Source organism: Anser cygnoides, chromosome 1 (assembly GCF_040182565.1).
Source record: "Anser cygnoides isolate HZ-2024a breed goose chromosome 1, Taihu_goose_T2T_genome, whole genome shotgun sequence".
Lineage (NCBI taxonomy): Eukaryota > Metazoa > Chordata > Aves > Anseriformes > Anatidae > Anser > Anser cygnoides.
Genome location: NC_089873.1, coordinates 148183085 through 148204281, shown reverse-complemented (window position 1 = coordinate 148204281; position 21197 = coordinate 148183085). Strand labels below are relative to the sequence as shown.

Sequence of the window (21197 nt, the reverse complement as noted above, 5' to 3'; positions counted from 1 at the left end):
ACTCAGAGTAAGCATATCTATTTACTTCTCAGTTAATATGACAGGTATTTGTTGATTTTATGCACTAAGCGAGGATTTTGTTTTACTTGAGACAACGAACTATGATTTCTCTTAATGAACCAACAGCAGTTGGTTACTTTTAACACGCATCTTCTTTGTATTTGGCACATAGAAAATATGGAAACTTTTTGTTCCAAGAAGCTTAAGCAATTTCCCTGTATCCCTTAAATCACAAGCTCCAGAGAAAGAGCTGTCAATCTTTGGTTTTAAACCTTAGCAAAACAGTACCTCAAAACAGAGTTAACATACAGATTAGGCTGTTTCAGAATCTAGTGTTTGTTGTTTTGGGGGGTTTTGTTGTCCCCCCCTTTTTTTCCCCTCAGATGAGACACTGATAAATAAATCCAAGAAATAATACCTTCCTTGATTTTGTTTTGCATAGTCAGTTTACATCAAAAATAACCCCTTGCTTACAGGGCCAAAGCTTTATTTAGGAGACCTTGATTAATCATTACAGCAATGTGCCAAATTCTGAGATTAGATAATGAATGGATGCTTAATTTGAGACTTAAAAGAGGTGAAAATGCATCTCTGAAGCAGAGGAAGGGCAGAAGAATATTTCCTGCCAAAACTTGAGCATGCTGCCTCCAAAATGCTGGATGTGAGCAGCAGAGCTGCCTGTGTTGCATTAAAGGATTCTTTAGCTGCCTGTGAGAGATACTGAACCATGTCCTGCCTCTCTGTTGCCAGAAGCTGTTAATATTAGCACTGCTTGAGAGAGACGTGATGTCTTTCATCTTTTTAAGGACACCAGGCAGTAAGGTACAGCAGTTCCAGAGCTGCTCTATTACCACTTCTGTCTTCTCTGGGTAAGATGGGACAGCTGCTTTGGTTACCGACTGGTCAGCCCCTTCTTTGTAAGCCATCTGTAGTCCTGAGTACTGGGAACCTGATGGACCCCTGCAGGTAAACACGTCTTAGCTGGAAAGTGTACTCAGCACCACATAAGCCTCTTGGCTCGTCCTTCACGCTGTCACATCCATGAAATTCTTTACATCCCCTTTCAAACCATTAGTTTGTAACTGTACAGCTCCATGGCGGAGTGTGCTCAGGTCTGAGTACTATCAAATTCATTGTTTGTTAGAAGTGTTTTGATCCATCCTCAGTGGTGTTGAAACCCCCATGGTTGTTATCATGGTGTTAGGCTGCAGCGCTGAACTTTGAATCCCATTTCCAGTTTTCAAGGAAAACGCTGTCTGGGACCATACTGCAGCAGTGCAGGTTGGTAACTCTCTTTGAGCAGGTGAACTTCTCTTCAAAATAGGTGTGTACAACTAGCTTCTCTGCTAGTTTTATAGCTATGATTTCTGTTTTCAATCAAGAGCAAAAGAAAGCATGCCTTGTTTAATACCTTGTTTCCAAAATACCATGCAAAAACATTGTCCTGTTTAGTAGAGTTCCCAGATACTCATGCAGCTGATTCTGCAAGTGTTCACTTTTCATGTAAAGCTTTTAGGTATGCTTTGAGATATGTGCTTTTCTGCAGAGAGAGTCTTGAAAGTAGAGGACTTCAATAGTGAAGAGTCCTCGGTTTGGTTGCCTGAAAAGATCTGTGCTTTAGGGTATGTGCTTAAGCTGATTGCACCACCAGTTTTTAAGCTATGCTAAAGATGCCTTGTAATTTGCATGCAGTTCTTCTATTTAGAGTTGTTCTTTCTAGTTTCTGCCTTGTTAAGACTTGGTTTTCCCCCCCTTTACAAGGCTTTAATACTTAAAAAGCAAAATTCCCATAATAATTTTCTCAGCCAACTGCATGTAATAAGATCTAATGCCCTAAGTCTAACACTTTTTTTTAATTCCATCGAGGTTTGCTTGATAATGCACTGAGTGAGACACATCTGGGTCAATCACCTTCTTAGTGCTTGAGTACTTGCTAGGGGAATGTTCTTCTCTGATGCTCAGTCTGTATCTAATAGTTCTGTTTAAAAAAAAAATCCTTTGATTTTTGTAAAATTTGCTCCTTGGAGATAACTTTAAGTACATCTAATACTTCAGAAATATTTTTATACTATACTTTCAGTACAGTTTGCAATATTAAGGATTTAATGCAGCAGGTTTGGCAATATCTGTTAACCCTATTTTGGGGGCATGGTTCCTAGCAGTCTGAAAATATACTGCAAGAATTGAAGAAGGTTTATCAGCAGGCAGAAGATCAGTTCATTGGCTTTCTTCGGGACAACCTGGAAAGGGGATGAGAGGAATGCTACTGTTGCATTAGGAATAACATGTCATATACACCATGTGAAGTTTTGCTTTTAGGTAGTGGGTTCATGTGACAGTCTTGCTGTCCTTTCTCTCTTTAAGTCCTCTGCTGCTGGCAAGAAGTTATGCTATAAGACGGCTGTGTGGAATGAGTCAAAGTTCCTTGTTTCAGTTTAGCAAGGGAATAATTATCATGACTTGAAATAGCACAAAGAACGTCTCTTTCTCGCCAAAACAGACTAGGTGTGTGTAAGCATTGTATAGAACAAAAGCACGTGAAAACAAATCAGACTGTAACTGGTAATTCTTTCTTGCAACAGTTGCAACATCTTTTTCTTTTTTTTTTTCTTTTTGCCCAGCTTCTTATATGATTTATCATGGTATAGATTTTCCTCAAGTACAAAGAAATATTAGATCTTGCCGATCCCTAGGTTGACTTCCTAATTGTTACATAGTTTTCTTCTGGTTACAGATTAGCTAGTGTTTGATCAGTTTTGTAAGCTAAACTTATAGTTGATTTTCTGAGAAGCTCCGGGACAATGGAGTGTGTGCGTCAAGTAGGTGTGACTGAAGACACAGGAGGAAGAAGCTGGAGTTTTTAGTATTCCCAGTACCTTGTGAGTACTTCTGTTATACACAGAAGAGAGGAGATATTTCCTCTGATGTTTGTACTTTGAGGTGGTATTATTTAGGCAAACTAAGACTAAGAATTCTGCTGCCTTCTGGAAAAGGGTGGTAGAATAAAGAAAAGAACAAAGGCAATGATATCCTTTGACATGTGTAATAAGGTTTCAAGTCCAAAAGTTTTAGAGAAGCATTTGAAACAAATCAAAATCTTGGTTGGTTGTCAAAGTTTGCTTTTGAGTACCTATTTCACAGTCAGAACAAAGAAAATGGGGACTGCTATACCTCTTGTCCTCTCATGCCAGCACTGCATTTGCAGTACCCCTCAGCCATTTCTTTCAAAAGAAAGATCAGTGGTTAATCTCCATGCATGGAAACCAGACCATCAACCTCAGAATTTTGTGGGTAGTTGGGTGCCAAAGCTCCAACTCTGTGATCTCAAAGCACCAGATGGACAGTCGTTTTTTTTCTTTTTCCTGTAACTCTGATTACAGGAAGCAGGAATTGCTTGAATAAAGCAGGTTCAGTCGGCATCTACATAATATAAAGATGTCTTAGTTCTCTGTTGTTTCACGCATAAGTTCACGTCCTCTGATTTTAAATAGAGAAATTTTCCTTTCAGGATTAAGATATGTGTTTTCTAAGTAGTTTTTTTCTTCTTCAGATATGATTAAAAAAGAAGAATTCTCCAGTTTCATTTCAATGGAATCATTTAAATATTACTAAAACTAGGGATTATGGGAGTTCTGCAGAAATATTATGGGCTCTGTTAAAGTTTCAACTGGTCAGGAATGCGTGAGCTTATATTAGAGGGAAGATCACCCATAAGACTTCAGATTTTCTTTGGCAGTTCCACTTCCAAGTCTTAACTTAATTAGATCTTTACTTAAGATTGAAAGTGCATAGAATTACAGACTAGCCTATTGTGCCAGTGGGCTATATATGTAGTCAGACTATTGTATGCATACTGTAGCAATAGGCTATACTGTCCTACTGTGTCCTTGACTCCCATGGTAAGGCCCTTTAAATTGCCCTCCTTTAATGTAAAGGGAATCAGAGACCCTAGAGAAAATAAGCTGGTGTTAACCATGCCATGGGGGTGGATCTTAGATAAAGCATGATTCAATTAAAAGAAAAAGGATCTCAACTTGAAGATTGGTTCTGTGCATCAGGACTATTGAAAGGGAATTGTCATTTCTGACTGGGAAAGGAAATAGGAGATGTAGCTTTTCTGTAGGCCGTTAAGCCTTTACAGTAAAATTCTATTCAAACAAACAGTATTCAAACAGTAAAATTCTATTCAACAATTCTATTCAAGTAAAATTCTATTCAACAGCACCTCATAAAACTCCATTTTAAATCTGGAGAGCTCTCCTTGCATTAGGATAGTCTTTTTAGACCTCTTCCACATGGCACAACATGAAACTACCTTCACCAGCCCTGATGCTCTGGCCCTTCCTGCTCTGGGGGCCACACAAAGGAACTGTCTGTTAGGGCTGGTGGTTGGAGGGGGGAAGATGAGAAAAGGATGAGGCAATGAAGGGTTTGCCTTGGGGCTGCGAGAGATGAAGGAACCCTTCTGAAAGGCATTATCTTGGCATTTATAATTTCCAGATGGAAGGGTGCTTTGGTAAAGAGATGTGTCAAATGAAGACCCCCTTCATAAAACACATTCAACCATTTGGGTGGGTGGGCCATTCCAGAAGAGATGCAAAACAAAACTGGTTGGGAACAAGACATATTTCTTCAATTTAAGGCATGCATTTAGTAGCAAAGCCATCATCATATTTCAGGAAAATGGTGTTGACTCAGCAAGAAAGAGGAGGCAGGAAAATGATTTGTAGTTTGCTTTATGGTGTGTTACTGGGGTTTGTGTTGAAAGGCATAATTGTGTCCACATGTGTAAAAAAGTACAAACAGGTTGGCTTTTGAGCTGCTACAAAGTAATGGACATAGGATTTTACTCAAAGCTACTCAAAGGGTGGTATAATTCCAGCTGGCTCAGTGGGAATTGGATTAAACCCATTACAAGAGGCTAATGAGTCCTGTTAGGAGACCTTCTTCAGCGTAATGTCGATGCGGTTTTCTCAAATGCAACTGCAGTGTTGTGTTCTGTGAAAATGGTTTTGCTTCATCCTGTCAGACCAAGTCTGAATGAGATAAGCTTCAGTTTGTTCAGAAAAGAAGGAGGAGGCTTTTAACCAATAAGTGAAAATCTTGACTTGAGTGACATTGATTGTTTTTTCAGGTCTGTATTTCTTCAGGGCTTTCTGGCACCAGGCAACTCAAGCACGGGTTACCTTTTAGCCCTCATGCTCAAACTATTAAATAGTAATCCTGCTTCATTTGAGATGTAGGCAGTTGCTTCTGGTAACACAGGGTCAGGTCACTCTAAGCCATCTTCCTCCATCATAGAGACAGAACTATGAAAGCAAGATTTCAAATAGAGTTAGAAGGTGATTTTAAACACGTCTTATAAAGAGAAACATCATGATCTTTTTTCTGTAAGAACCACATATGTAACCGATCCCTCTACATTAGTAAGATGACATCTGTCTTCTCTTAGGCACAATTTCAATACTAGAACTTGTGATGTTATGTTGTTGTTTTTGTTTATTTCTTTTAAAGAGCCTCCAGGTGCTGGCTTAAGAAAAAAAACTTTGTGCATTCCTGGCTATTGTATGTGTTCACTTTAAAAACTAAAAAAAAAAAATAAAATACTAATTTTAAAAAAATAGCATCAATGACTTCACAGAACCTTATTTTACTGTTTTATTAGTAGCCACAATACCAGATGCATTATAAATCTTGAGGACTTTATTTTAAGCAGATTCTTGAGAAAAACTCTCTAAATGAGCTCTTCAAGAAGACTGGATATTCTAGCATGTTTTGGTATGAGTATCTCTTTTCAGCTATGAATTTTACATATAGTAAAACAGACACTCTCTCTTGGGTCTCTGTTTTGAAAATACTGTGTGAGACAGTCAAGGTAAAACAGGGTAAATTATAGACTGTGTGGATGCTGTCTCATGTAAGTATAAATAGAGTCTGAGCCCATAAAAATTCCTTAGAAAACACATTTTCAGTAACTCTGTATTTTAATATGCAATTTATTAGCTTCTCTAAAATGGGTATTGTCCCTAAAGAATAGAGCAGGTGGCAGGTTCTCTATTTAAAGGATATTTCCAAGAAATCACTTTCCCCGAGGCCATGAGCTGAAGGAGCATGTGCCTTCACGGGCCCCTCAATGTGCGTGTGCTTCATCTCCTTCTAGTAAGGACACCGTATATTCAAGTAATGATGGAAAATCTTCCTGTGAGATCAGATTCCACCACAAACAAACTATGAAGAACTCTTTATTTTGGCGAGATGTTAGATATAAAGAAAATAATGTGGAGCGATGGTGCTTTTCCCCTGAAGGGAGACGAGGTATTGGAGAGGGAGAACCGTGAGGGATTTCTGGCCAAAATGGTGAGAAGAGCTTTTGGGATGGCAATCTCCAGAGGGGACTGGAGCTTGCTGAATGGCCAGTATTTGAATCTGCTCTTCCAGGGAGTAAAACACAATAAAATGCCCTCTTAACCCTGTGGTGAGCACCTTCTTGCTTGCTGAGAGGTTAATGGAGGGCTGCTCTGTGCTAGAAAGGGGATGGGAAGCTGACACTGGGGGAGCTGTATCTCTAGGGGAGGTAGCCAGGTGTATATGAGGGTTTGAGTATCTGTGTTAAATTTGGAGGGGAGAGTTGGAGAGTGAAAGGCCATGGGTCCATGACACTGGTAGGAGCATCTTGTCTCTGAGGTGCCTGGCTGTTAAAAGTTTAGGTTTGTTCCCTCCCAAACTGAGATTTGGTACCTGTGCACTGAAGACTCTCTTCCTACAGCCGTCGTGCAGGAAGGATTAGGAAATGTTGCTTGGGAACAGTTTTAGATATCTTACAGATTGCTTTTAAGAATATTCTGTATTTGGAAGCAGCTTGTGTTTGTATGCTATTTCCGTCTTGTAAACCGACATCAATTTGATTACCTACTCTGTTGCCAATGTGCTAGACCAGTTTCTGATAGATGCACTTGAAAAATGTGTTTCTTTTTGTGAGTGCTTTTCAAGAAAAAAATGAATCCTGGCATCTTAAAGAAAGCTTTATGCCAGTATTTCAGCTCTTCAGGCCTGGGAAAGAGTAATGGATATGGGTGTAATGAAAGAATTACATTAAAGAAAGAAGGTATTTTCTTTGTTTCAATATGTAAATAACAGGAAGTCTGCAAACTGTTCTTACAGTTCTGATCAGTGACTTGACAACGGCCTTCTACACTTGTGTGTCAAGGTGGTGGTGGTTGTGGTGGTGGTGGTTGTTTCATCCTTTTGTTTTAAATAATCCTATTTAGCTCAAGGAAACGTCAAAAATGATTGTTTACTTTCCAATCCTTATTGGCTGTTGATTTACTCTACCATCTTGATAGGATCGCACAAAGCAGTGCAAACAAGAATGAATGACAGTTATTGTATGTAATATTAAATCCAAAGGGCAACATTTCAGCATCAGCTTACAGTGTGGCTTTTAAAGGCTGGGGAACCTTTTGTTAGTTATTGTCCATGGAGAGTCTGGTTAGTAGTGATCCACTTACAATAGGTGCCTAGTGTAAGAAATCCAAAAATGAATCCTGCTTATATCCTGTAAGCAAAAGAAACAAAACTTGCCCCAAGAAACTTTAACTTTTGACAAACCAAAATGATGAATTACAGCACTGAAGCAATTCATGTTTCCTAGCTTGCAATGCATAAAGATTACGAAGTGGTTGGGTGCAGAACTTAATGTCCTGTGCTGGCTTTGCAGCCCATACTGAACTCTGTAGCACGTTTAGGTTTTATGTTGTAGCTTGTCACACCAACTGTTTTAGTGGTGTTTAAGTAATGTTCTATATAAACTGCAATCCCCTCATGCAGCTGCAACGTAGATTAGGAAAAGCCTTCCAATTCACTGAAACTTGCCTTTTCTTTTCTGGTGGGCACTGCAGAAACGTGGGAATTGTTGGATGCACTTTGGACACTACAGCATTAGCGCATTTGGGGTGCTTCTGCTTTTGTGTTACAGCAGTTGTCTCAACTGCTGCATTTGTATTTTTGAGTTCCATCCTCCTTCTGTAGAAGGGCAAGCTGCTTGTTGTCACAGCAAAATAAATGATAAAACTTTTATTGTTTAGTAAATGTGGCTGCAGAATTTTTCTCTTTTTATTTATCACCAGCAAGGGTGGCTAACACAGATAACTGCTACTTTTGCCTATTATTGTAACTTCAAGGTCACATCACTTAGTCCTGTTGTAATGAATGCCATCTATTGGTCAAGGTAACTTCTTGGATTATGAAGATTATATTCTATTCATAAGAAGTCAAGTGGAAAAAAAGATACTGTAATATGGTGGATAAAATTCACAACAAATGTGATAGAGAAGCAGGAATAAATCCCCAGAGTCCCGACTTGATATAAGCCTGTCTGTTTTCTTAATCTCATGGACATTCTCTGTCCATGTCTCATTTTTGATGATTACTGTTCATTCAAGTACTTAGCTTGCTCTCTATCTTTTGCCTTGTGCTTTCATGGTTTTCTTCCTCAGCCCATCACTGCTACTGGGTTCAAGTGCATCCTGTCAAGCTGTTGAACATAAACAGCTCAGGAGTTTCAAGAGTTGCATTTTCTCACTTTGTTTTATGCTGCTGTGTGTTATCTCATTATTTTTTTTCAAATTATTGAAAACCAGCTCTGATCTTAACACACAATCTGCTTCCTGAAGTGTGTCGTGAAACCAGATGAGCCAGAGCAAGGTGGGGAAGGGCTGTGCTTTGGCAGAGAGCCACAACTGGATGGGCTTCAGGAGGGTTTTGGTCTGTAAGTGGGCACGCTGCTCTGCTCCTGCAGCTGCAAGCATGCTGGCTCTTTGAATTAAAACTGAGATTTAAACCGGAGAGAGGAAAATACTGCATCTTCACTGAAAGTGTGTGATCTCAAGTTTGTGGGCTGCCCTGGCGGGTTGCAAAAGCTGTCGCTCCTGCCACAGAGAGCAGTGAGGCAACCAAAGCAATTTGCATCTCTGTGTGGCATGAGTCAGGACAGCAACGTGACAGATCACGCAGGCATGACAGGAAGCGGGGATCCTTGTGTCTGGTAAACATAAAATATAGTTTCCCCGACTTATGAACATCTTGCCTATTTAATTGTTACGTGTCACGTATTTACCTATGTATGCAACACACCTGTTTTATTATGGGCTTATGTGGCAGTAATGAAAATTACTTCTGCCTGTGACTGTAGACAGGATGGTGTATTACACAGTGATTACATTTTTTTCACTTTTCTTGTCTCCCACCAAAAAAGTTGGCATTGATCCTGTCATAGGATCGGCTAAATGGGTTCACCTGCAGAATCAGGGATTGACTTTAGTTTCTTAACCACTGCTGCAGGTGGGCTCTTTGTATTAACAAGCACTTAGAGTAAAAATAAAATCTATTTTCTTTTGGAGAGTGGGGGGTTCCCCTCTTCTGGAAACGGGTTGGCCATCTGAGATGGAACTTTTAAAAGACCCGTTTCTAATTTTCTCCTTAAGACCTTAAGATGATGACATAACTGCAGGTCTTGGAGAAATATGACTTGACAGCTAAATCTGCCCACTTACGGATTTGACAGCATGGTATGCAGAGGTCTTCTGATCCAGCAGCCGTTCACCGGATGCAGAAAAATAGCTCTGATTAGTGTGTGACCTTGACAGTGATCACGGCTGCTCCTCTTGTCAGGCTGTCAGAAAGGGAACAGAGAAGTTGTGTTTCCCAGTATAAGTTGTTGCTTATCTGGAAGAAATAGCAGAATGCTTTTTGGGGGACTGTTCTCAAATAGTTGCATTTCTCAGAATTGTACACGCATGAGAATTGCTCATAGCAATGCAGGGCTCTCCCCTCAATTTCTGGCATTTGAAAGATCTCTGTAAGAGCACAGCCTATCCTTGCGGGCCAGAGCAATACTTCTGCTCAATCAGCTTGTACTTTAATGCAGATGATATTTATCCCCATACCTCATTTCTATTTTTACTTACTTCTGTGTACACTTATGGTTCTGAGTGTAAGAATTAGGTGTATCTTAATGGCATTTAATGTACCTGAAAAAATAACAAAAGCAAAACTTCTTTATGTAACAGTGGGTTAAAAAATGCTCAAAATGAAGGAATGAAAATGCTCAGTTATACTTTCAATGCTTTTCAATGAGGCTCAAAAAATAGAAGATAATTAATATTTAGAATCACAAGATTAAAACTTTTCGTTTTCTTTTAAGAACAAGGTCATAGCTCAGTGAACGGAGGCAACTCTGACATGTCTTTGAAATGGAGGTCTTTATCGTGGTCAGCAGATTCAAGCAGTTAGCAAGACTTAGATTTCTGCTTGAGCTTTCCCTTCTGGGGGAAGCACATTGGCTCAGATACTGTGGCCGACAACTAAGATTCAGGAAATTATTACACTTCTCCTTACCGTGAGATAGAAGGGTTAAGATAAAAAGATTAGGCAAAGCTTTTTCACAGTGCATCCTGTGCGGGGCTGAATTTCCAGGCCTGTTAGGCCCGTCACGCAGAGCGGTGCTACCTTGCGGTATCTAGGCCCTAGGCAAGGTTCTGGCAGCACCCTACCCTTTATTTGGCATGTGAAATGCTAGCTATACTCCCTTTGCAGAATAATGAAGGTTATTCATCAATAAAATTTCCCTTTGGGTGGGATAGCAGTGATGGTTTCAGAGCTGTGTGCTGCTCCTTCCGTAAAATCCAGAGGAGTTGGTAGGTGCTGGAGTTTGGGAAGGTCTGTAGTGTGGGATGGTTTCAGTGAGGCCTGGCAAGCGGGATGCTAACATTTGTTCTGCTTCTTTTTCATATAGGTTGAGAAGGTTTTAATAAAAAATGCATTTGATATGTAAAATCTCACTGTTTAACATCATTCCTGAGGAATATTAGCTTTACAATGTCTGGTTCAGTGACATCCAGTATACCTTCCACATGCCAGCAAATCTACGTCGCTCTTAATCTTTTATCAATATGCTGTTCAAAGAAAAGTTTGCCCCTGGCAAACACTTGAAAGGCTCCAAATATTTTCATTATTTTTGAAAACTTAGACGATTTTCTGGGTGTTTTTTTCTTAGCGCCGATTTTGTTTTATTTTTCATGTCTGCTCTAAAACTTTACATAAAATGACTTTGCATTGCATTTTTTCTCCCCACAGATGAAATCATGCATCAGGATATCATTCCCCTCTATGCTGCAGATATTCAGGACCAGTTAAAGAAACAATTTGCTTACCTGTCAGGTAAGAAGTGTATGATGGTCCCTCATGTGGATACTGCTCAGTTCTATGGCTGGACCTGTTATGCTTTCACGGCTTCTGATGCCTCACAAATGTGTTCTTTATAAGAAACTGAAAATACAGACTACCAAGACTCGTTATTTAAGGATTTACAAAAAAGTAAAGGTATTTATTTAATTTAAAATTTCCATCATGCCTTATTATCAACCATTTTCAGCGTCTAGGATAATGGGATGGAATTGAGGGTAGGACAGAGGAATAAATGGGGAAAAAATAAGGAATTTCAGAGGAGCCTGGTATGTGAACGTGTAGTCAGGGCTAAGGGAGCTGTGCTTCCCAGTGCTCGTGGCTGAGACAGGGCTTGCATCCTGGTATAGAGTTCCCCCAGCTAACTGAGCTGTTGTTGGGAATTGGAGATGCAGCGTGGGTGTGCTGATGTCGCTGTGGTCTGGTGGTCCTCATACTGCAGGCTAAGCTGCCACCAGCTCTGCTGTTAGCTTCAGTACTGAAACCCAAGCTGACACCTTGGGCTTGACCAAAGCGATATTTGAGCAAGCACCACTGTAGCACATTCCCCAGCAGTCTCAGTGCCACGCTCAGACACATGCAGCTCTGGAAGGGCTTTTCCTCTTGGTATCCCTGCATTCATTCTGCAAAGGAACCTGCTTTGTAGACTAAAAGCTGTCTCTAAAAGCAGCACAGCTGTGTTTACACAGCATAGAGTGTTTTTGATGCCCCTGGATTACCTGTGCCAGGTAAGCAATGTGTTTATGTGCTGTGCAGGCATCAGTTGCTGAGCTTGGTCCATCCAGATGCTGGGACTGACCGTGACTAATCCCTAATGGATAAAGGGAGATGGTGCCTCTGCTTGCTGCTCAGGCTGAGACAGGGGTCTGCTAAGCTTCTGTGTTGTTGCATTTGTTTTCTTTTCTTGTCTTCCTGTCTGTAAAGCTCTCACAGGTGTGCAGCAGTGAACTTGTTGGAGTTACTGCCCTGCCCTCCCTCCAATACATGGAGAGGGACGAGCTTTGCAGAGCTGCCCTGCCTCCTTCAGTATGAAGGAGGTTAACCTTTCTAGGCTGAAGTTGGACTTTGACTGTTCTTTCTCCTTTGAATCCCTTCCTGCATCAGATCAAGGGACACCCGGGAATGAAACAATGTGCTGCTTTGTTTGATAAAACCTTTTTAAATCTCATTGTTATCGCAGCTGATCATTATTTATAACTTATTACTGCCTCATAAGCTAAACTAAGTGTTCAAACTGTAGTAGTGGTTGTGTTTTCTATGGGCTGATAGTAGTACGTGGAAATAAGATTATTTTCTTTATGAAGATGGCTGTTCATGGTTCATTTGGGATGATGGTGTGTAAGCTACAATTCTTTTCTGGCAATTTATTTTTTTGACTTTCCAAACTCTTCCTTTTTATCCAGGGGCAAAAATTAGCTTGAAATAGTGTTATGCAAGAACCAGCCTATCTAGGCAGCTCCAAGTAGGGTTTATATTTTGACCCTCAGAAGTAAGTGGAAAACTGGTGATTTCAGTAGATAACTGAAATCTCATTGAGTCCAGTGGGAGATTCTTCACCCCCTACCAGTCTTGAGTTCTTACAGCTACAAGTGTCGTCAGCACTCATTACATCTGCTGGGCAGTGGAGCTCAGTGAGGACAGCCGTTCCTCATTCTATTTTATTCGGTTTATATTTAAATCTCATATCTATTTTAAGTCTGTTTTGTTCGCCTGAAATAGTAGGACAGCTGCATTATTATGGACTGTAACTATATTCTTCATTACATTGTATTATTATTGGGCAATTAGATTGTTGTGCATTTTCATTTCACTTTGAAATTCAATTCTTTTATCCTAATGTCCTCCTGCAGGACACTGAGGGTTTTATTTTCAGTGCTGTACCAAGTAGCGTTGTTATGGGTTTTGTGAACAAAGGAACAGAGTTAATATTTTGATACTCAATTTATATACAATTTACTTACTCTTGCAGTTGTTGTGCTTACAAGTAGCTTTGCTGGAATGCCACATAAGACCTTCCCTATGTGTGTGAAGGGGACTTTTTTTAATGAATAAGTTGCCTTTCAAATAGAATCTTAGGACGTGACACAAAACACACTAAAATTAAAGTTTCTAGGTTATGAATACTTCTGGTAGATAGCTTCTTTGCAGGTGTGGTGAATCAATGTCATATATGTTTCATTTTTAGGTGTTTTTTCAACACCAATGCAACATACACTTGAGAATCACATCAGTTTCACAAATAGGATGTATCTAGGTCTTGTGGGATGCTTGCTTAATAGTGAATGCAAACCAGTCTGCTTCAACAGCTGAAGATTGTAGCCCTTCCTGAGCTAATTTCTGTGTTTTGAGCTAAAACAGGATCACCTGTTTGTCTGTCTCTTCCTCTGGAGGTACAAAGGATTCTGTCTCTCTCATTGTGTTAGATTATAATATAAATGCTCTGGGGACATCCAAGTTAGGCTTGAAACAAAACAATTTAAAATAAAACTTTTATTTTAATTCTTAAGTTTTTCAGCAAGCATAGCCAAATGTAATTGTGTCAGGGTTGCAAGGTGCTAGCTGCTCCTACAGATGCTGGAGACTCCAGCTGTTGCTCGGCAGTGTCTGCAGTTGTGTTCAGCTCACATGTAATAGGGGCAAGCTGCAAGCTCTGGATGAGGTTTCAAATCAGTCATTCACAAAACAAGATTATAAACCCCAGTGTTAATATTTTACCTCAGGCCCAGCTGCTTACATTTTTCTTTGGAGTTTCTTCCTTCTGTGGAACAAGGTCCTTAACTTCAAGAATTTTTGTTGCTCTTTTTGTTGCTGCTAAGCCATATTAGGTGTGCCCTTCCACATACCAAAGCAGACAGTCCTCTCTACATGGTTCACTGTTTCACCTGTCTAACATGTTCTTCATTTAGTTTTTTTTTTGTAACCACTTTTCCTCTATTGCAAAGGTGTTTTTTATTATTATTACTATTTTATTTATTTCTCCTCTAAAGGGATGTTGGAGGGTCTACTCAAAAGTCTCTGGAAAATGCGTACCTTGCTTACAATCTCTCATTTGCATTTTATATTTTCTTTCACAAATATTTTCTCTTCCCTGGCTTAGAAAGTTGCTGTATTACTTTCGTAGCCAACTTTGTAACTATCTGCAGTTGCTATACGCAGGTGTGTTAAAACAAATGTAGATGAACAAGAGCACACAGACAGGTGTATATGTTTATATGCATCTTAAATCATACAAGCTCTGTGATGTGCAAATGGCACTCCTGGCCAGCACAAGTACTGAAACCAGCTGTTTCAGCTCACTTTGCTTTGAATGCCTCTTCATACATTGCACAACTTCAAACAAAGTTATTTCCATTAAAGGAAAGTTGCCATTTTTAATTCTTCATGCAACTTGTATTTTTGCATATTTATTCATAGTTGGCTTTTCCTGCAGTTGAAAAAGTTAGCATTGGTTCTAGCTTTTATGCTTAATCTTTGGCCCTTAAATTATCCTTGTAAATGATTTGCTTCTCCTTGCTCTCTCTAACTTTAATTCATCAGCAATGTTCTTGCTCTCTTGTACGGAAGTGACCTGGAAATACCTTACTGGTTAAACTGTTGTCTTTGTTGTATCATTGGGTCCTGAGTCTGTAAACTGTGTTTGAGAATTTCTAAGTGGATTCCGTACTATACACATTGCAGCATTTATTTTTGAAATTTCAACTTTGTTGTCCATATAACACGTTCATTGTAAGTGTCCTGTACTGACAGTGGAAGAGGCAAAAAACAGTAGCAGTTTGTCTCACTCAGGTGTTGACCTAACTGTGGTTTTATATTCAGTACACTGAACTTGCTGTCTGTAGAAACTAAAAATGTGGAAGAAAAAAAATCTGTTTTCTAGGCCAGTATACTGACTACTGATCAGCCTGAGCAAAATGCAGCTTGTGAAGTAATCTAAAACTTCACTCATTTCAAGGAAATACTTTTTAATAAATACCTCAATTCTTTTTTTTCCTTTGCAAAGGATATGCAATGAAGCTTTTATCCACTAATTCATTGAAGTCTACTCTTAATTTCACGTACTTTGAGTACTCCAATTGAGTATATTCCTCAAGAGAAGGAAAGGAGAAATTCCTTTTCAGAAACATATAAACGTAGTATCTGAACCACAACAGCAGTAAAACAAAATATGTACTAAGCCTTTCTCTCATTCGCACAAGTACCTAACTTTTGACGTCACTGCAAACAAGATTACTTTTATACAGGCTGGATCTTTTTGAACTGAAGTTCTTGATCATCGTCATTGTCAAATGACTCAGCTCTTGAGTCTTGTGTGCCCATATTGATCAATAGAAAAATAATATCTTTCTTTTAATTTGAATGCCATTTCATTTGCATGATAGAGCTAAAATGCAGGTCCTCTAACCTGAATCTGTCATCATATAATTATATCCACCTACACTGCTTCCTTTTCGTGGGATTGGGTAGAGTGCTTTTGAGAGTACCTTTTCGTTTGCAAACTGGAGCAGAATAACTAGGGGAACACTGCAAAATAATCTGCCTTTGTTTCCTGAAAGTCTGAGCATTCTACTTTGCTGCTCCCTGATTTTGCCAGTCCTACCAGGAAAAACAGCATGTCTTTTACTGGGCTGTGGGAAATTTTCATTTTCTCAGTATACACGTGTGTTTTTTGGCAGCTGTGCCAATTTCGTAATTTTTGTAACTTTCAATGCAGTTTTAAACTGAAAAGAGTAATAACTGTCACTTCAGAGTGTTTTTGGACAACAAGTCCATCGTATGACTATTGATTAGAATTTGTGCAAAACAGTGTTAAAATTTCCTTGGCTTGGCAGTTCTTTATCACTCTACTGACTTGCAATTTTCATTTTTATGATGTTCTCTTTTTGTAACTGTGGTAGGAAAAGTTAGATGTAGCAGAATATAGAGAATAAATGCTAAATTACCTAGGCTTGCTAGTTTCTAAGGATTGTTTTTCCATTCCTTTAATATACATGAGTTCTTGATGCTCCGGATCCACATTTTAATGACTACTGCTAATTCTCTGGATCCACATAATTTTAATGATCAGTGCTATGGTTAAAAAAAATTTAGAGAAGTTAGGAACACTATGTGATATTTCATAACCCAAATTAAGTCATTTTGCTACCTAACGTGTGTAGCTAATGCAATTCAACGTATTTTCAAAATGCATATTTCCCCCAAAATACAGGGCTGTCACTGATGTAACAACTGGCTGCAGACCAAGGCCATTAATCTACTTAGAAGGCAGCCCCACCTCACTGCAAGTTTACTGGAATTGTAGGGATTTATCCACTGAAAAACTTTCATTTCACATGGGTAATTTGTTTTCTTTGATATCAAATTTGTTTTGGAAGCTTCAGTTGAATAGGTTTGCAAAGCCAGTTGTAAATGAGTTAATAACAAAGTACTGCTTTAATGAAGGCTCACGGAAATAGGGTGGAAGTGGATCTACTTCATGTAAAGTGGTATTTTGTTTTTGTTTAATTGCAGATATACGTTTCAGTGCTCTTCACTTCTATGGTGTTTCCATTTTTAGACTGAAAAATAATGAGCCTCTCATTTGGAGGTGGTTCCTTGCAACTACAAATGTAATGAGACCAGTCTCAAGTAATTCTTGGAAACCATTTCAGACAAAATGAGTGAGGACTGATTGCAGGTACTTAAGGACTGGTGTATTCTCTTCTGCTCTTTGCAATTTAACCAAAAACAAAAGCTGGCACTCAGGTGGCATTTGATGAATACCTCAAAAAGAAATAATACCAGACATTTTTCAACGTTTTCCCTTGCATAGTCATGATAGCATTTGTGTGTGTGCGTGTGTGTATACACGTATCTTCCAAAAGAAGGAGCTTTAATATCCTTTCAGGAAAAAAAAATAAATTAAAAAACAACAACAAAACCCACCTGAGATTAGATTGAAAATGCTCCCAAAGATATACTGGGTTGTCTTAGGAACACACACAATTATTACACTCCAGCTGAACAAGTCAATGCATCCCTGTTTACGCCTAGCAATAGGAGAGTAGGCTTGTGTGCAGCATAGTGAATCGAACTTGGCCAGCAAAGAAGCTCAGCTTGGTCCACAGCTGTGGTGGACATTTCAGGAGGGTGAATTGCAGGGAGAGAGATGATTTTGCAGCTGTCATGACTGTGAGCTAAGTAGATGCAGTCACTCTACCAACAGATTTGGATTTCTTTAAAAAAAAAAAAAAAAAAATTACAGTTAAATGACTGGATTATGATTTTTACAGTTTGTGATTGTGTGAATATTACAGTTGCTCATTTAAAAAATGACTAAATGACTGTACAAATTGAATTATTGTCATGAGCTGTGGCACTCGTGGAGTTCAGGTTAGTTTTCATGTCTTTTTTGTAACTGGGTTTTGAATGCTAATAGGCTAATTATGTGAATTGGTTTTAATAAGATATTTAAATTTTTGCCTTAAAAACATGTTTTGGAAAGGATGAGAGAGATCAAATTGTTTATTTTTGTCACTCTCTTGCTTTCCCACTCACTTAAAACAAACAAACAAACACCAAAAACCAAATAAACCTGGCTTTCCAAACTCCAATTTCCTTTTTATCTACTCGCACCAAAATTCTGTGGCTTGGCTTAGTTCTGGGAGAAGGAAAGAAAATCACATTTTACACAGCCAATTTAGGACTAAACTGCAAATGCTGCTTTTGCAGAGGTGAAACAAGGATAAGTGGTTCTGAATGAAGGAAAAAAAAAACACATTCCTTGCTGCCTTAAGTTCATTCTGAAATAAAGGACGTTAAAAAACAAACTCATCTACTATATTAGTATTTCATACCAACACAACTTCAATGTAGGATTTTTACTTGGCTGTATATTCTGTGATCTTTGTAACTTGCCATGACAAATGCTCATTTGCAAGTAACCAATGCTTTACTAGAGCAGTGTGTCTTTCATTTGTGGCAGTGTACTTCAAGTTGCAATATCATGTACTTCAAGTCGCAATATAGAAAGTGCCTTCTCTAGGCCAGTGATGTTAAAGCTGAAATTATGGGGAATTTATTATGCAGAGCAGCTCAGAGCACCTGGCTCTAAGCTCTGCAGCACTGAGGCTCTGTAAGGAAAAGCACTTGAGCAGCATTGGGAGGTATAGGTGTGCTCAAGTGTCCCGTCAGGAAAATACTGGATAAACGTAATCAGAGCACAACAGTGTATTTACAGGCAGGATGGAGTCGTCCCCACCCATGATAGCCACCAGTGAGTGTAATAGAAACTGAAAAATAGTAGGCTGTGTCAAGGCTGGATGGCTCCGCGTTTGCCCTTGACAATTGTTGGTGGTCTGGGAACTTCCTGAAAGTCGTGGTCTGTGGTTCTTCTTTTAGGCTGTGTCCTGCAAGAGTATTGTTCTTTTTCTTTTGTTTCATATGACCTATTTATAGAAGCTAAGTGGAACAAAGCGAGTAACCAGGGGAAAGCTGAAAATAACGTATAATTGTACCTAAAAATAGATACGTTAGAGAGCTAGCTCCCCTAGCTGAGGGGAGGGTTGCAGTAATGAGTTCAAACTGGTAAGAAGGTTGCGTTTGGTTCAAGATGGAGATTTGCCTGCTTAGTTCTGAATTATTATTTTTTTCCCCTAAATTACTTCATTTTTCTCCAAATGGGTTGTATTTACTTGCGGTTGGCGTTTATCAAATGAAAGATGCACTGCCATCTGGTGTCCAAATTATGTTCACACAAGACACTTAGCATGCACAGGAAAAAATTAATGTGTAATAAATTTCTTCCTATAAACCTTTGTAAGCTCTGAAGAAGAGATTGGACTGTTCAGAATAAATAGTGTCCATGCTGATGAGCACTGCATCAAAATAAGAAAAAGTACAATAGTTTAGTTACTGGGAAATTGCAGTCTAGGAAATGGGACGTTTATGTAAATGTGCCTGCTTCTTGTTTCTTTTATAGGTGGAAGAGGGGGAGATGGATGCCCTGTTATCACATTTCCAGACTACCCAGCTTTCAGCGAGATCCCAGAGAAGGAGTTCCAGAATGTCCTGACCTACCTCACCAGCATCCCAAGGTGAGCACCCCGCCAGGAGAAAATAATTCTTATCCAATAAAGGATTTCTTATGTTCAGAAACACATATCATAGAGGGGCTTGTATTTAATTAAAGAAAATGCAAATTCAGCAGATGATGCAGCATCAATAAGAGTCTTGATTAGTGAGAACAGCCTAATGTTGTAGTTGATAAAACTATAAATAGCAATATATCATTCATCTAGAGCATGAAAGAAGAAATTACTTTCTGGTAGGTATGGATATAGATTCTGTAATAGAAGTTTTCCTCTTGTTTCATATTTTTGCACTGATGGATTTTAGAGTGCGGTGTTGTGTGTTTTAATTGAAAACATATACAATTTTGGCAGGATATGCTAATTCCTGGATGTTACTCAAGATATTACTCAGGGTGAGGGAATACTGCATAGTTACATACTGGGATTTGTCCTAACCATTTGTGCTTCATTTCATTTTCATTATCTCAGCAATTAAGTGCTACAGTCTCTGTAGCACTTCCAAAAATCTGACCAGTAGCGCTAAGCAGGCCCAGCAATTAATCCTGATTCTCTTAGAAGGTATGGGATAGTGTTGCCAATGGGCTGCTCAACAAAGATTGTGATTTTTATTGAAAATCTGTTAGCAAAATAGTTCAAGAGCCTGACAGAGGTGAGAAAATGTATGTAGCAGAGTAGGGTACAGATGCTAGAATTCAAGAGAACAGACTGGCTTATTCAGGTAAGATTTAATGGAGGGCAATTCTGAAGAGTAAATCTGCTGAGGAAAGCTGGCAAGGTTTTGAGGACAGCACCGTCCAAGCACAAGAATGGTATATCTTGGAAAATGAGTAGACATACTAGGAGACTGATCTGGCTGAGTGGGGAACTGGTGACTTTGAGCTGCAGTACAAAGACAGTATTCAGGAGGTGAAAGTAGTGGCAGGCTACAAAGGTGAAATACAGAAACATTGCTTGAACACACAGGGGTGGCTTCAGGAGAATCACAGCACCCCCCAGAAAAAAAAAAAAAAAACCTGCTGCATTTGCAGTAAAGGAATGAGGAAGGAAAATGTGAGCCTGTGCTGTATGGGCTGGGTATTTTAGTGGCAGCCAACACAGATGAGGCTGAGACGCTTGAAGCAAAGAGTTCATCAGTCTTTTCTGACAGTCTGTCCAGGCCTTTGTGCTTAGAGACAGGATCTGAGTTTGAGAATGACTAGCAACAGGTGAGGATCTTAAGGATCTCTTGAAAAATCTTGACCCAAAACTAGTATTTGGGATAAGCTGAGCTATATCTAGAGTGGTGGAAGAGCAAGCTAATGGTGTGGTGAGGCAGCTCTTTATCATCTTTGAAAGATTTTTGAGATCAGACGCAGACTGTGATGACCGGAGAAAAGCAAATATCGTATTCATCTTCAGAAAGGGCAAGAATAATGATCTGAAGCACTACAGGCTAGTTGACCTCACTTTAGTCTGTCAGGAAGTTATGGAGTGAGTCCTCTTAAAACACATTTATATGCACAAGAAAGCTGAAAGTGCTGGGAAGTAGCCAGCATGGATTAAACAATGGTAAATTGTGCTTGATCAACCTATTTCTATGGTGAAATTACTGGATGTGTAAATGAGGGGAGGCTGTGCATGTCTCAACTTTAGCAAGACTTTCCACAGTCTTCTCCCAGCAGCCTTGTGTCCAAGTTGGGTTGTTACCGTCTTGACAGGGGGCCTACTAGGTGGGTGAAAGACTGGTTCATCAATTTGTTACTGGGAGAATAACGAAGCATTGAGACAGGATGCCAAAGGATATCATGGAGCCTTCATTCTTGAAGGTTTTCAAGACCTGACCATACAAAGCCCTGAATAACCTGATCCGAATTCGGGTTGGCCTTGCTTTGAGCAGGAGGTTGGACT

The 21197-nt window shown here is 39.3% G+C and overlaps 1 protein-coding gene across 20 annotated transcripts in view; it reads left to right on the top strand.

The window, feature by feature from the left end:
- The window catches only part of MCF2L (MCF.2 cell line derived transforming sequence like), a 161612-nt gene that overhangs the window by 83765 nt on the left and 56650 nt on the right, over positions 1–21197 (top strand). For all 20 annotated transcript variants that reach the window (XM_066990508.1, XM_048077869.2, XM_048077873.2 and 17 more), the window contains 2 exons: positions 11134–11217; positions 19199–19313. In XM_066990508.1, coding sequence (XP_066846609.1) covers positions 11134–11217; positions 19199–19313 — 199 coding nt within the window. The remainder of the gene's footprint in view (positions 1–11133; positions 11218–19198; positions 19314–21197) is intronic.